The sequence below is a fragment of the Harpia harpyja genome, chromosome 11, assembly GCF_026419915.1.
Source record: "Harpia harpyja isolate bHarHar1 chromosome 11, bHarHar1 primary haplotype, whole genome shotgun sequence".
Classification (NCBI taxonomy): domain Eukaryota; kingdom Metazoa; phylum Chordata; class Aves; order Accipitriformes; family Accipitridae; genus Harpia; species Harpia harpyja.
In genome coordinates this window covers 24,223,605-24,238,285 of record NC_068950.1, presented here as the reverse complement: position 1 = coordinate 24,238,285, position 14,681 = coordinate 24,223,605, and the positions used below count along the sequence as shown (strand labels likewise).

General features: G+C 34.5%; 1 protein-coding gene across 1 annotated transcript in view; it reads right to left on the bottom strand.

Moving 5' to 3' along the window:
- CDC14A (cell division cycle 14A) overlaps positions 1-14,681 on the bottom strand; it is a 67,081-nt gene that overhangs the window by 17,489 nt on the left and 34,911 nt on the right. Inside the window, 5 exon segments of the mRNA XM_052802642.1 lie at positions 2,325-2,463; positions 4,826-5,056; positions 6,942-7,029; positions 10,247-10,309; positions 12,521-12,587. Coding sequence (XP_052658602.1) covers positions 2,325-2,463; positions 4,826-5,056; positions 6,942-7,029; positions 10,247-10,309; positions 12,521-12,587 — 588 coding nt within the window.

Here is a 14,681-nt window from a genome sequence, read left to right as displayed (position 1 = left end):
GCACAATGGAAGTGGTCATAATCATGTAAGGTTGAACAGGACTCTAGTATCAATTTTCAGAAAATGAAAGATTATATCCTTCAGACAGGTGGTAAAAAAAAAATTAATTGCTACAACGTGCATGGGCTAAGCAGGCTTTTGTTGATGAGACTGCATTATTCCTCAATAAGGAAGTTTGCTGGGTAGGTACCAGTCACGATAGTTCCATCCAAGAACTAAGACCCTATTACATATTATTGTAGCAAAATTAAATTCCTATACTGAACAGAGGAAAAAGAACGAGGAATTAAATCAGGATATACTTTCACTGGAAACTTTTCTTTGTTTGAAAATAAAGTATTACAGCAAAGCTTAAGAGGCAAGTAGTCTGAGCCAACTGTCTAAACTTGCTCAGTAATAAATGGGAAAGGTAAGCACTTCCAGAAAAATTTCACTACTTCCCAAGAAAACATCAAGAGAAGGGAAAAGGAGGGGGTGAGGGGGAGAGGGAGTGCCATTTATTCCACCTAACAGAAGTAGCCTAGAAAACATGCTTGAATTTAAATACCTTTGAAATCTTTCAAGATTAATTGCATTCATAGTAACAAACTGATTCAATACATACTTGGGTGGGAGAGTGTCTACAAAAAACCTACTCAAACCTCCCTTATTTAAACCTCAAAGAACCTCAGAGATGAAGCTTTGACATCTATGAAGGTTGGGAAGATCAAAGTTGCAAGATTTTACCTTTTTGTCAGATGCAACTTTGCAGCCCTGAGGGCAAGATATTTTATATTAGAATGATGCAACTGATGTTAGCTCCTTCTTTCTCAATCCCATTTTGACACTACTGGTGACATTGCTTGAATTTTGTCTGATTGTCAAAACAGGTATCTATTGCCATTAGGACAATAGAAAATTCTTATTGAACAATACTACAGCTCTTAGCTATGAATAACATAGGTATGAATGAAAAAAATCTGAAGGATCTTTGCCTATCTATAAAATCAAACCAAGTATTTTTACACAACTGCAGAAGAGACATGGGCCCTGTTTTTCCTATCTTTCAAGTAAACAGCACTTACTAATCACACTATCTACTACCTTTCTCTCTTAATCTTGCTCTGTTGTGAGAGTTATTTTTAAGAGTGCATCATCCAAGCATCAGCATGGTGTGGAGAAGTTTACTCTGCCTTCAGCGAGCACTTGCGGTTTGTGAAACTTTGTGATTCACAGTATTTTGAATAATGGTAGCCCACCTCTCAAATAAAGGACTGCCCATTCAGTTGCACTGGAAAATAAATTAGAATTCTAATGAAATTGAATTAGAAATTGAATTAGAAAATGAATTAGAATTCATGCTCAGTTTCTCTTACAAATTACAGTAATACTCCTCCTTTCTCTCTGATATCCTATGGATCTTAAGATGCAATGTCAGTGCATGTTTTTACTGTGTATTTACACAGTATCTAGCAGAGCTGTTGCATTCTCTTTTTTCCAAAAAGAGACACATTTGTGGTGGATTTTCTCAAAAAGTTTTTTCTCATAACAGTGAAAATGCCTCCAACTAAATATCATCACGGTGTCAACTCAAAAATATCAGCATAACTACTATAATAGTAAATGCACAATGTAGAAACCACTACGAAATTACATCACTGAAGCCAGTGCAATTTTGTCATTCATTTCCAGTCAGGATCAAACCTTGAATCACCCATTCAAATTATCTGTACATGAAATGTTCTCAACCCAAAGTATACAGTCAATTTTGAGAAGAAGCTGTATTAAAACCATACATTTCTTTTGCTAAAGACTATTGTCTCCAAATCAGAAACGCTTCATACATTATGCTAGGAATCTGACAGAGATCATAAGCTGTCCACCACATACTTATTTAATCTTTAGTTACAAGAAAGAAAAAAACATATCCGTTATACTGTTTAAGATTCATTTTAAGTGTCATCATAGGCTATATATGAAGTATGTAAAGTCTATCCTTTCTATGTTAATACTTTAATAAATCCTTACTGTTGAGTTAATCTTTTGTCTACATCTGGACTTTACACTTCCAACACATTTGTCTTTAACTCCTAAATCCCCTGGAACACAAACATGCTGCCTTGAGACCCTCCGCCCCGTAAGGTGACAAAACCTGTAGCACTCCAGAGAAGACAATTGCTACTAAGTAAGTCTGACTTCAATCCCAAATTAACTAACCTTAAATACACTGCAACAGGCAGTAATATACAATGTCAGCAGACAGAAAGTATATCCTATAAATAGTGCAAGATGGATAAGGATGTAGAGCAGCAGTTGATTCTTAGTAGCAAAGAAGGTATACATACTCTTCCAAGAAGTGTTGCTGGGGTCCTATAATAGAGCCTGGTCGACATACTCTTATCCAAGCAATGGCTTCAGCATGTGTGAACTTGTAGTGTTTCATTATGTAACAGGCAATCAGTGTCCCTGTTCTCCCCAGGCCAGCTACAGAAACACAAATATCAACATTCATATAAGAAGTCATGGGCATTTCATAATTATCAAATTAAAGTACGGGATATGAGAAGACCTCTTTGCAATGTTATTCACCATGTTAATATTTGAAGAAAGAATTTCTGAGTCAGTATCCCGTTTATCACATAATTGGATTTCAATGCTGTAGATATAAGAACAAATATATCATGCTTATAAAGTTAACAGGATTGAAGAACACATGCAACAAGTGATCACTCTTGGCACGTATACAATTGTACTTCAAACTTTTCTTTTTTTTTTTTTTTTTAGAAAAAAAGGCTGATATTTTAAAAAAAGTCATGACCAAGCTGGATACAAACTTCATATTTATAAAATCAGTAAAAAACAAAATCAAAGTACCTTTGAGAGGCCAACACACATACTCTACCAATCACAGTTCAAATGCATGCAAATACATGTGCATGCACATCACAACAGATAGCAGCATGTATCCTCTCAGCCAGTGGCTTTTTCTTTTTGAATCAGTTTTGTTGTGAAACCAACCTGCAAAACTATTCACTGCTATCTGTATAAACAGCAATGAATGTTGGCCAGCTTATAATTTTATATATCAATAGCTTAAAATAATTTAACCCATTGCCCCCCAAATCACAAACTAATCCTGCTTTTAAGGGGAGAATAGAGACAGAAAAAAATTAGCTTTTACTATCAGACAAATCTCTAACTATAGAGTAAGAATTAATCTCTTTCTAGCCCTGTGCCTTATCTACTAGTAAAGTGTCTCCCCATTTAAACCCTATTTTCCCACAAATACGATATTTGCAATTTACAGTCTCATGGTGGCCAGGTATTGTTTATGCAACAACAACTATCTAAATGGAAACTCTTTAAGCAGCCAGACATCTTTGCTGACAATTCTGTGCACAACTACAAGCTCTTTACATTTAACCAATAACTAAATCTTGCTGTGACTTTTTGGAAAGATGATTCAACTCAGGTAAAAGGATGAAGGTAAAAGTTCACAAAGAGTGACATTCCATAACTATATATTGGAAGACTAGCTCTGAAGAATCATTTAAAAAGGGGAAGTATTGTTAGAGAGAGAGTTTGGGGCTTGGAGTTTTGCTTTGGTTTTTTTTAAGTGCAAAAGGAATGCAACATGCAAATAGATAACCAAGACCTGTACTATGCTAAATGTACATCTGAATAAGAAAATGGTCTCTGAAAATTGCAGGTCACATCTACCAACTGCATATATTGCTAAGACTTCAGTTCTTTTCTCTAAGTTCCTGATAACATACAAACTTTCCATAGCAACCCTTTGCATTAAACCATTCTATAACTTCTGGGACAAGCAATTTCTGGTGTGGAAGCTGTGCTTGGAATAACTCTGCAATAGAACTACAGACAATACATTAACTCTGAGTTAACTATTGATTTAACTTCATATAGGCTTATTTAGAAGGGTGTAAAAACCCTAAAAAGAATGAGATTGTTGGTTTGCTTATTAAATGGTCAGATGAAAGACCAAAAATACTTCAGTTTAGCAAGCACATATCTAAGTCACTAGAGAAGTATATTGTATTCCTTTAGCAACTAAGCCTGGAGAGTAACAATCTACTCCTGCTAATCGATAGTTTATACTCTCATTGAGTCAATTAGCAGATGTGCAGCTTATTAATGCCAGGATTTCTGGGTTCTAGCCACAGTAACAACTTGTTAGCAAATAAACTTATTTATATTTGACATGCATGTTTATTGTTCATGGAAAAATTATGAATAGCACTATTCTTGTTTCAGATCAGCAAGACTTTTGTCACCACAATGTCCTTATACAACTCTAAACATAAATCAAGCCGAACCCTTCAAAGCCTTTGTTAATCATTCTTGACTAAGCATGTTTTGTGTATTTTCTGGCTGATTTGCTGAAATAGGCTGGTTTAAAATGCTGGCATCACAATAACTCACATTAACTTGAAATGTGGAAGTCATGCTCCACAGAAAAACATAGAACAGTCCAAAAGCACAAAGAAAACCTTTTAGTCTTTTGCATTTCATAGCCAATTATCATAATGCTGTGAAAGCTTAATGCAAAAGAGAAATCTCCGTCAACTAAAACTCAGGCCTTCAAGTGATATTAAAAAAAAAAACAGAACAATGAACAACAGATTGTCAGTTACTGTAAGTAGTAGTGTAGGATGAAAGAATTTAATATGCATATGAAAATAACAAATATTTGTCATATACTTAGTCAAGTATCATTAAGCAGTATTTCACAATCAGAAAGTGTTATTTTTTAAATGCTTTATTTCTGGAAAAACTCTATGGATTTATACTTATTTTGAACTGAGAAATAAATAAGTGCACATACCTTTACAATGTACAGCAACAGCACCGTCAGCATTTTCACAGATGTTCAGGAACCTCTGAACTATACTGTCACTTGGTGTGCTTCCATCTATGAAGAACAGGTCATAATGCTCAAAACCAGCATCAGTAAAGCGTTTTGCCTCATAAATTTTTTTGTTTAGTCTTATGATTGTTGTGACATTATGTTTCTTGAAATAGGGAAAGTAGGCTTCAGGTGCATGAAGAGGATAACCTATAAAAAAATAAAGCTACAATCATTTAATGTCATAGATGAAGTTCAAAGTCCTACTAATCAAAAGTGCCCCCAAAACCTTTTTTGAATAATAAACATGCTAATACTGAAAATGGTTTAATATTTTATTCAGAATAAACATGTTAAGTGATATAAAAATTGTCCACAAAATGCTCATGAAGACCACTATAATTAAAAAAAAGGATCAGAAAAAAAAATTGAAGCATAGTATATGTGAAACACTGTACTGTCTCCTGTTTAGCCCGTTCTTCTCTCCAAGTAGGGTTTTATAGATAAAGCTAGGCACATATATATGAATTCAGCATTCCAGAACAGCTGTTTATCTACAGTCAGACTGCAGATCAAAGAATAAGAACATGCTTTAAGAGGAAACACTGTGTTTATGAGGAAAATAGATTGGTGATCTATACTATGGACAAGAGGAACAGTCAAAGGATAAACTGCAGTACCAGAAATACTCTTGATCCACTGTGAAGTAAAAAAGCTTTAGTGCCTTTATTCAGTTGAGAGACAAAAGGATCCTCTAGATGAAGGGGGGGGGGCAGGGATGGAAGTCAAAGACCAACCACACCACAACTGTTTAGGACACTTTCACCAAATAGATGTTCTCTGTCAATGAGGGTGTGACGGAGTGTGTGTACATGCACACATGTCTATAGGATGTATGTATGTAAAATGTAGTTTATTCTTTTTCATTAACAATTAAGTCTTATAAACAAAACACAGGAACTACATAGCTATCACAAAAATCAGTTCTGTCATTGACCAGACTCACTGGTTTATTTCCAGAATTTTTATTCCTGTTCAAATAAAGTCCAAAAGCTTCCTCACAAAACATGGGTAATTTCCACAAGTCATATATGTATTAGTAAATGCAATTAGAGTCACAACAAATGAGAAAAACGTAGCTTTGTAATGTGTACTTACACTCACCCAGGTGAGGCTTATTTGTAGCCTCATAACTGGATTTCAAACATTAGTGTTAATTCAGTAATTTTCAGTTATACACGTTAAAAATAAAACACAGGTTTTCCAAATTCCATGGAACAATTTAAGTAATTTTTGAACAAATTCTGCAATAAGGGACTGGAACAGTAATTGCGGGAGAAACCCAAACCAACCTAAATATGTTCTCCTTGGATTTTGTTTAAATCTTCAATGGACACTATGGAATTAGCCACATTCCAGACATAAAGGAAACATAAGAGAGCAGAAGGGGGCGGGGGGGGGGGGGGGGGGGGGATAAAAAAAATAAGAAGAAAAAGGAGGTCGATATTCAGAAAACATGCTCCCATAAACAAAGTGACATGCCACAAAGAATAAGATGAAATTCAGCAAATATCTGACTGTAGTTTTTAAATGACTGACTTTCCTTTTAGCTGGACCGAATCTCTACTTACCCTCTGTCAGTCAAGCTTCTCTTTTTTATTCCATTAGAATCACATAGGTTCTTCCTATTATCCCAAGAATCTTCATTCAGTAGTAAAGGCAAGCTTCTTTTAAAAGTCTTTCTTGGCCTTTTTTACAAAACTCTTAACACAGTCTCTTTTGTTTTATGCAACTCACCTTTAATTCTGCATACTTATCATATCAGGTGTCAGGTTCCAGGAGAAAAGTAAGGGACTTGAATTTCTCAGGCACTTTGTCACTGAAAGTCACTGACAGAATTGGAATTTTTCTAGCAAAAAATTCCAAAACCTTTGGAATTAAGTTCTATGATTGTATATAAAATGTTCACTGTATGATTATTTCTGAAGATGAAAATTAATCTATAAACCTCTATTATCTTCTGCTCATTTGCTATAACTGTTTAACATGCTGGAAAAAATAAGATGATAGAATAGCATTAAAATATACACCATACCATTTTCAAGTTTGCTTTTTGGGTGTGGTCCACTAAATGCCAAAAATTTTCCTGGAACAATCCAGTTGAAGTCACCATTTTCCACTCTCTATAAAAATTTCAGAATAGCAAGAGAAAAGCATTTTAAGATCTGTACATACAAGTTTAAAAAAAATTACTCAAGATCTTATTTTACTTTTTACTATGCTCTTGCTGCATTAAAACAAACACTTCAAATGTAATTAGCTAGCTTACCTATATGGGACAAACTAACTAACCATAAGCTGCTTCTCAGAAATCTCTTAATAAAATGAAATGCAAAAAATTTTGCTTAAGTTTTCCAATAAAAGCAGAAAGGTCCTATATCTAAGATATTTCTCCCTTAGAGGGTTCATCATTTTAAGACACCTACTTATAACAACAAACACCAACATACTTGTATGTTTTAATTAAAAAAAAAAAAAAAAAGAAAAATGCTTCCTTGTAAGGCACTGGCTAAAAAACCCAATTCACAGAAAACAAATTAAAAACCAATTAGCCTTCAAAAACAATTATCCTTTCCCTGTAGAAACTGAAATTTACATATTGGCATAAGCTCTGATGAGCCAGTAATCACAGAAGCAAAGTACAAATCAAATAGACTAAATTAAAAAAACCCCAAACTTTCAAACTATGACGTTTTGCATTTCTTACTCACTTTTAAACAAAAACTTCAAAAAGGCTCTGCAAATTCTGTCAGTGCCAAAATTGGAAGCTTCTTTGGAAATACATAACTAAAGTTTAAAACTGCCTTCTTTATTTTTAATTGAAGAGTGCTCATTCCTCATTTGGCAATGCGGTTATTCTCAGCGTGACTTTTAAGGACATGGCACTCAGTTCAACTGCATTATTAAGCTTGTGTTTTTAGCTCTCCACCCATGAAAACATCCTAACGAGTGAAAGGTTCTGATAATGGACATTACTGTAATCAATTCACCAACCGTTTGCTTAGCTAAGCCCATTAGGCTTGCTCCAAATGTCCTCACACAGTGAAAACTCCTGTAAGTTAACAAGGTTGCATGAGGACTAGTGAACCAATCTTACTGCCAAGCCAGGACCCCTTGCCCCCCCAGATTTATATCACAGACTGCAATCTCAACATTGTAGCACCTCTACCCCCTTTAAGGAAGAAGTCCTGTTCAATAAGTTAAAAGTACTTTTATATTTGTATTACCAGTTTTATTTGTGAATTAAGTAGTTCTTCATAGTTACATAGGTTATTGTGAATAATTTAAATTTTAACCAATCTGAACTACACAACACGCAAACAACATTACTATTAAAAAAAGAGAACTTGAGTATTTTACATCTAGTCCAACAAAAGGGGAATTAGCTGCCTTGATAATGTAGTAAGATGAAAGAACTATAAATGTGAAATAGAATTTCCTTTAGCCTGCTTCCTTTAAGTCTTATGCAACTTTTCTCCACATAACTACACATTCACAGACCTAACGTAGCAAAAACCTGGAACATTTAAAGTTTTAGAAATATAACACAGGACATATCTAAACACAGAAAGCTGACCACGATGTGTAAAATAATAGAAAACATACCAAAAAATGGACAAAAAATTAAAGATGATTCCAAGTTCTTGCTTCTTAAAGTCAGACAGCGGGCAGCATACTTTAAACATCATTCACACATACATAATTTTCACAAAATAAAATAATGTTAAGCATTAAATGAGATAATAGGATAGCTTTAGTAAATTATTTTAATACTTTTTTCAGGCAGATTAATGCCTACTGTATGTAAGAATCCTAAGAACTCCCAACCATAATTTGTTTTTAGAACAAACATTTTCCTTTGTACATAGAGTAAGCAAAAAGCAGCAATTTCATACTTTAAATTGTAGATACTGTTCATTTAATTTCGGTAATTCAGCAAAGGCTATACCAATTTGTCAACCTAATCATTGTGGAACACTACAGTATACAGAAATCCTTCTACAAATGCTTTTAAATTTTGTGAATAGCTATATGTTATAGCATGCCTATTGCAGCCAACATCTACTGTATAGATTTGTGTTGTAAATTAAGTTTTTCCACTGTTTATTCCTCTCCTGACTTCACCCTCTTTCTTGAACATTTATGAAGCAGTTCCTATAGCTGTATGTATTTCAGATATGTTCTTGCTTGTAAAACAAAATAGTAATTTATCAAAGGTTACAAAAGTTAAGAAGAGTAATTATCCTTAAAACTTGTTTGATATTAGAGATATTCAACTTAAGATAATAAATTTTTAAATGGACACTTTCAGACCTCGCAAATTTATTCTCATTATTTCCAAGTTTTCCGAAAATTGCAATAGCGGGGCTGGGGGGAAGAATACGGGCTACAATAAAGTAACACAAATCTAAAAAGAGAGTTAAATATATATTCAAGTATTTAGTATACCTCTAGTTTATATATCTTTCTCCTTAACCAATACAACTGCAGGAACTTCAGGAAGTTCCAAAGACAAGGTCAGTACAACTACATGGTTGTCACTGACTTCAGTAAAAACCCTTTCCCTTCCTTTGAGTGTGGGAAATGGTAGACCAAGATCATGCAACTATTCTGGACCAGACATATATACACTTTCTGTGCCTGCGATTTCCTCTGTAAACAGCCCAGTTCACAGGTGCAGCATGGGCATATTTTAAAGGTTCTCTGCAGCAATATAGCTTGAGATAACGGTCTACTACTAGCAGGTGAAGGTGTGTGTGTGTTACGAAGTTCTAGAAGCATCTAGAGTCATCCAGAGAATCTATTCTTGAGTTGTAAGAAGGCTGGCAGAACAGTGAATGACATCTGTTTCTGGGAATTCATTAGGGAAATATTTTGGATGTATTTTCATTACTGGAATCCCCATATAATGCATCCTTACTAAAAAAGCTCAAAATACGCTTAATCTATGTGGCTATAAAAAATTATCACATATTTGGGACTAAGCATCTCAAGAAGCAGCTCAACACGTGTTGAAAGAAAATACAGATTCTGTGGGTCAGGTGAGAGACCTTGGATTGTATCCTGGGGGAAGGTTGGGAAAGCATGAAAGAGGTCCCAGAAGCCAGAAAGGCTATGAGAAAACAGTAGACTTATGTGATGCACCTAAATTGCAAGGATATTCATGCTGCCTGTTTTTCACATACAGCATACAGGTTTGGATGTACATACCTTACATATGAACACTGGGTTTTACTTGAACTAAAATGTGTTTCCAGTATGTTTTAAGTTGTGGGATACTGTATATTCTAACTTATTTTAACTAACAAATACATTCAACTCACTATTAAATGTACAAACCTCATAGTGTTCATATTCATCCACATCAAATGTCTTAAAGTCAAAAAATCCATGCTGCAAGGCCTAAAAGGCAACAAGGTGTCAGTTTATACTGAAATATGATATATGGTCTCATTTTATAATACTGTTTTTGAGAATCAAAACTAAATCACTAAATGTTTGTGGGTTTGGCTTATTTAAGCCTCTACGTTAAGACAACATTACCTTTTGCACAGATTAACAACACAGACAACAAAAACTCCAACAATGTCACTAAAGCATGTCAGGCTCATTACTTCCCCTTCAAAGACATTACAATGGAACATAAGGTTGTTGCATATCACTTAAATCCTAAAATTGATTCTCCCCACCCTGCTATGTATGTTTTATTCTGTAAGGCAGATGACAAATTAAAAAGCAATTCCCTTTTTGTCATATAGTCATTCAATGATTTCTATGCTGAATACATTTTCATGCAGTTGGACATAACGAAATAGAGAACATTAAGAGTTTATTGATTTTCTATACTTAATATGATACTCTCATTTAATCACCATAATACCCAGGCAAAATGACATATACAGAATACAGTACTGTGTATAACCTGTATTTTATTATTTGCTTTTAATATACATTCCACTGATAGAATGAAGTTCACTAGACTATGTTAGACTGTATTCCTTACAGGATTGAAAGAAGTCAAGTTTTGTATTTGATTACTGTACTATTACTAAATATGCCAATTTTGTACTAAAGATTTGTGCATAATACCATATTAAAAACAATTCTGTGAATAAGGAATTCATGCCCAAATTTCTTCCAAGGAATAGGTGGAAGACAGTTCTGCAGCATATATTTATACTGAACCTACTGCATTCTGAGAAGTCTAGGTGTGACACGACGTTCTGGGATTAAGGTGTCATAAAAAACACACCACAGATCTATGATTTAAAAAGCAATAATCATCAGTCTGCCATTATTTGCTACATATAGAGCACCTTTTTTAAGACAAAAAAAAAAAAAGCTTTGTTATAGACAACATAGGCTGAATGATTGGACCTGTCATGAAACCTAAGATACCAAGAGGTTTGTCCGAACAGCTGATCTTGAAAAATGTATTTCATTTAAGCATGGTTGCCTGGCTGCACTCCAGAATCTGTAGGCCCCCTGAATTACATGTATATGATATATGTGCATGCAAACACCAACCTTATCCAGACATACTAAGATTTTACTTTGGATTAAGGCATACAGTTTCTGCTCAAAGTGGTTTTATCTCTGCAGGTGAACTGGACAAAAATTCAATAATAGATTTTATGGGAACACAGGAAGAAAAACTGATTCTCAAAGTTCTTTTGATGTGTTTGTTGCAGATAAATTACAGTGACTGCACTGACTGCTTCACAGAGCTTCAGGATCCGTAGAATGCCATGCAAATTAGAGTCTTGCTGTTAACTGACAGCTCCTTTCCCACCCCCACAGAACTAAAAATATTAAGCTTGATCTCTCTTTTTTCATTTTTTAAGAAACACTTGTTTTGCCATACTTACAAACAGAATATAAACAGTCTATAAAGTGTCTGTACAGAACTGTTCATATAGCCTGCTCCCTTCATCAAGCTCAATGGGAAATGATGAAAAAATTTAATCTTTGCTTATAGTATGAAGTATATACTATAACACAACATTGCCAATTAAGACGTGAAGTAACACTTTAAAGAAAGCAATATTGGAGCTTAATATTGCCCAGGACCAGGACTGTTGAAACTGACATATCAAAACACTAGTAAGATACATTAGTTTTCAATTTTTTTCAACAATTCTGAAAAGATTAGTGTCAAACACTGAACCAAGTGTTTTGGGGGAAAGTCAGGGCCAAGTACATGCAAAAACTGCTCAGATTAAATCACAGTATACCTAGGTGTCTGTCTCACTTGACTTTATCAACCTATGTTATTCCCTTTTACCAATGGTTATAAATTATCTATTAGCAGATCTAGTGCACTGCCTTGCACTGTTAAGAACTGCCCCCAGCCAGGTCTGGTGCATTTACGCATTCCGATTCATAAGGTGAAGTTCAGAAAGCTCTCAAAGGCCAGGCCAGCCAGGTAGAAGCGTAACCTTCCATTGTCACTACTCAAAAACAGTCCTCAGTAACTTAGGCTTCATGACAGCATACTAGTCAGTCACACACATTTTGCTTTGAAACCCTATTTTCTAAGGTACTTTAACAGTATTTTCCTTCACCTTTTCAAAGTCAATTTAAATCTGTTTTCCTCAGGAAAAGTGTTATTACCTTATTTATTCCCTGTAAGCAGTCCAAGATCGTAAGATTGTATGTGCAGTTCCCAAACGAAGCATCCCTATAGATTTAATACAAATTAATTTAATATACACAGAATTATTTTAAGAACTCAGGGAAAGGCAGCACGCAACAGAATATATTCAAGTTATTCAATCCCCTCTGAGAACTCTGAATTAAAGTTCAAAGACATCTTTTTAGAAGCTCGTTCATGCTAAAGGACTCCCCTACCAAAGATGTAGCTCAGTGTAAATGCAGTTAGATACTGCAAATTATTTTAAGTGCATATTTTATGTCAGCTAACTACATGCCCTTTACCAAATTATTTCTGGTGTCCTGGAACAGGAAGCTTTGCAGCCCCTCTCAATTGTGTAAGGATAGTAGCAAATAAAGCAAAACTTGCTTTAACGATTATTCAAGTCTTAATTGAGTTACACTGTCTAACAGGGAAAGGCAAATAGACTACTTGTTTGGATTTCATATACAGACTCATTTTGATGTCTGATTACAGATGTGAGTAAAAATTATCCAGATATAATTAAATTTAAAATTACTTGACCTCGGTTCTGCCACTATGCAAATAACAATTTATCTTTAAAAGATGACAGGATACCCCAAAGCAAACATATTCAAATGGTAAGAGACACCAACATGAAAACAAATAACACCACCAAAAAATAACAGCAACAAATGCATTGTGGAAAAAAGAAAAAGTACTTTTCAAAGTGTGCTTCAGACCAGTTTGCATTTTAACAAAATTCTGCCTGGACAGATAATTTCCTAATCACTCATTAAAGACATTTTTTTATAGTTTTACTCTAAGCTATGTTATCCAGAGTGCCAAGAACTGTAATTTATCAGAACAGCAAAATTTCAGGTTTCAGCCAGATACATCTTTAATCTGTAACTGATTCAAAATTTCAATCTTTCATTGAAAACTTTCCTTTTTGATAGTCTACTCACTATAAGCAGTATGATATTTGTTATATTGATATGCTTCTTCAATCCCAAGTACTTCTAAGAGTAGAATATTCTCACCCCTTCTTTAAGAGCAGAATAAGTAGAGCAGTTTTGAGCAAGCAATGTTCATAGAAAACATATTTAAGAAAACTAAAAGCTACAATTATGGCAGTGTCATATTATAGGCAGCTATAGAAAAGCTTTCAAGCTGTTAGATTTTTAAAAAATACTTAGCCACAATGTTTTAGAATGGGAACTTTGAAGTGTGAATAAGCCTCAATATCTAAATCCAACAAAGAAGTTTTTCAAAATGAAAAGCCATAAAGTATTTTTATCACATTAGATAAGCAGAATCTAATCATACCAAAGCTGTAAAATATAAGCTTTACAGGCAATATGTTTTTGACACGGGAAAGTTGGATAACAGATCATTTTAGCACAAAAGCATTTTAGCAAACAAAAAGGTCTTCTGAGCAAAAAATCTTAAGGCCCCAATGGGAACATGTACATAGCAGAAAATCTTTAAAAGCTGTTACAGTTTTCTGAAGGTGACAGAAACAACAAAACCTAAACCAATGCAAACCACAAAACTAAGTATTTAGAGAAATACGAATGGAAGATAGGATTGTAGCAGACGTTCTATATTACATGTTATTTTGCTATAACAAGAATACGACTTTTATTTTATCTATCTGTATATAACTACTTCTTCAACTATTAAGGCATCTGATACTGCAGTACATGAAAACAATACTGGCAGAAAAAGCCACATAATCTCTAATCCATTAATAAGAAGCAATATGAGAGCAAGAAAGAGAAGGGAGAGGAGAGAGGGAGGGAGGACATTGAACTTGACCTCGATGTACAAGATAAGCCTATCACAATTCCAGGTGTACACAGTATTCTTAGCTACAGTTCCCACAGACAGCTATTACCAGTGACTCCACTGGATGCTGGCAGCCAACATCTATTGCCTACAACATCCATGCCTCAAACATCTCATTTCTGTTGCTGTGCACCTAACCATTAAAGTAGGTGTACTCTGACTGGAGAAAACAGCTCTACTGACACTTGCCATCCACACACAGTGAAATAATAGAAAGACCAAAAGCCAGGAAAATTCCAAATAGGCAAAGTATTAGAATGAACAAATAAGCTGTTTAAACCTAATCCCAAACTCCCAGAAACTCAAAGA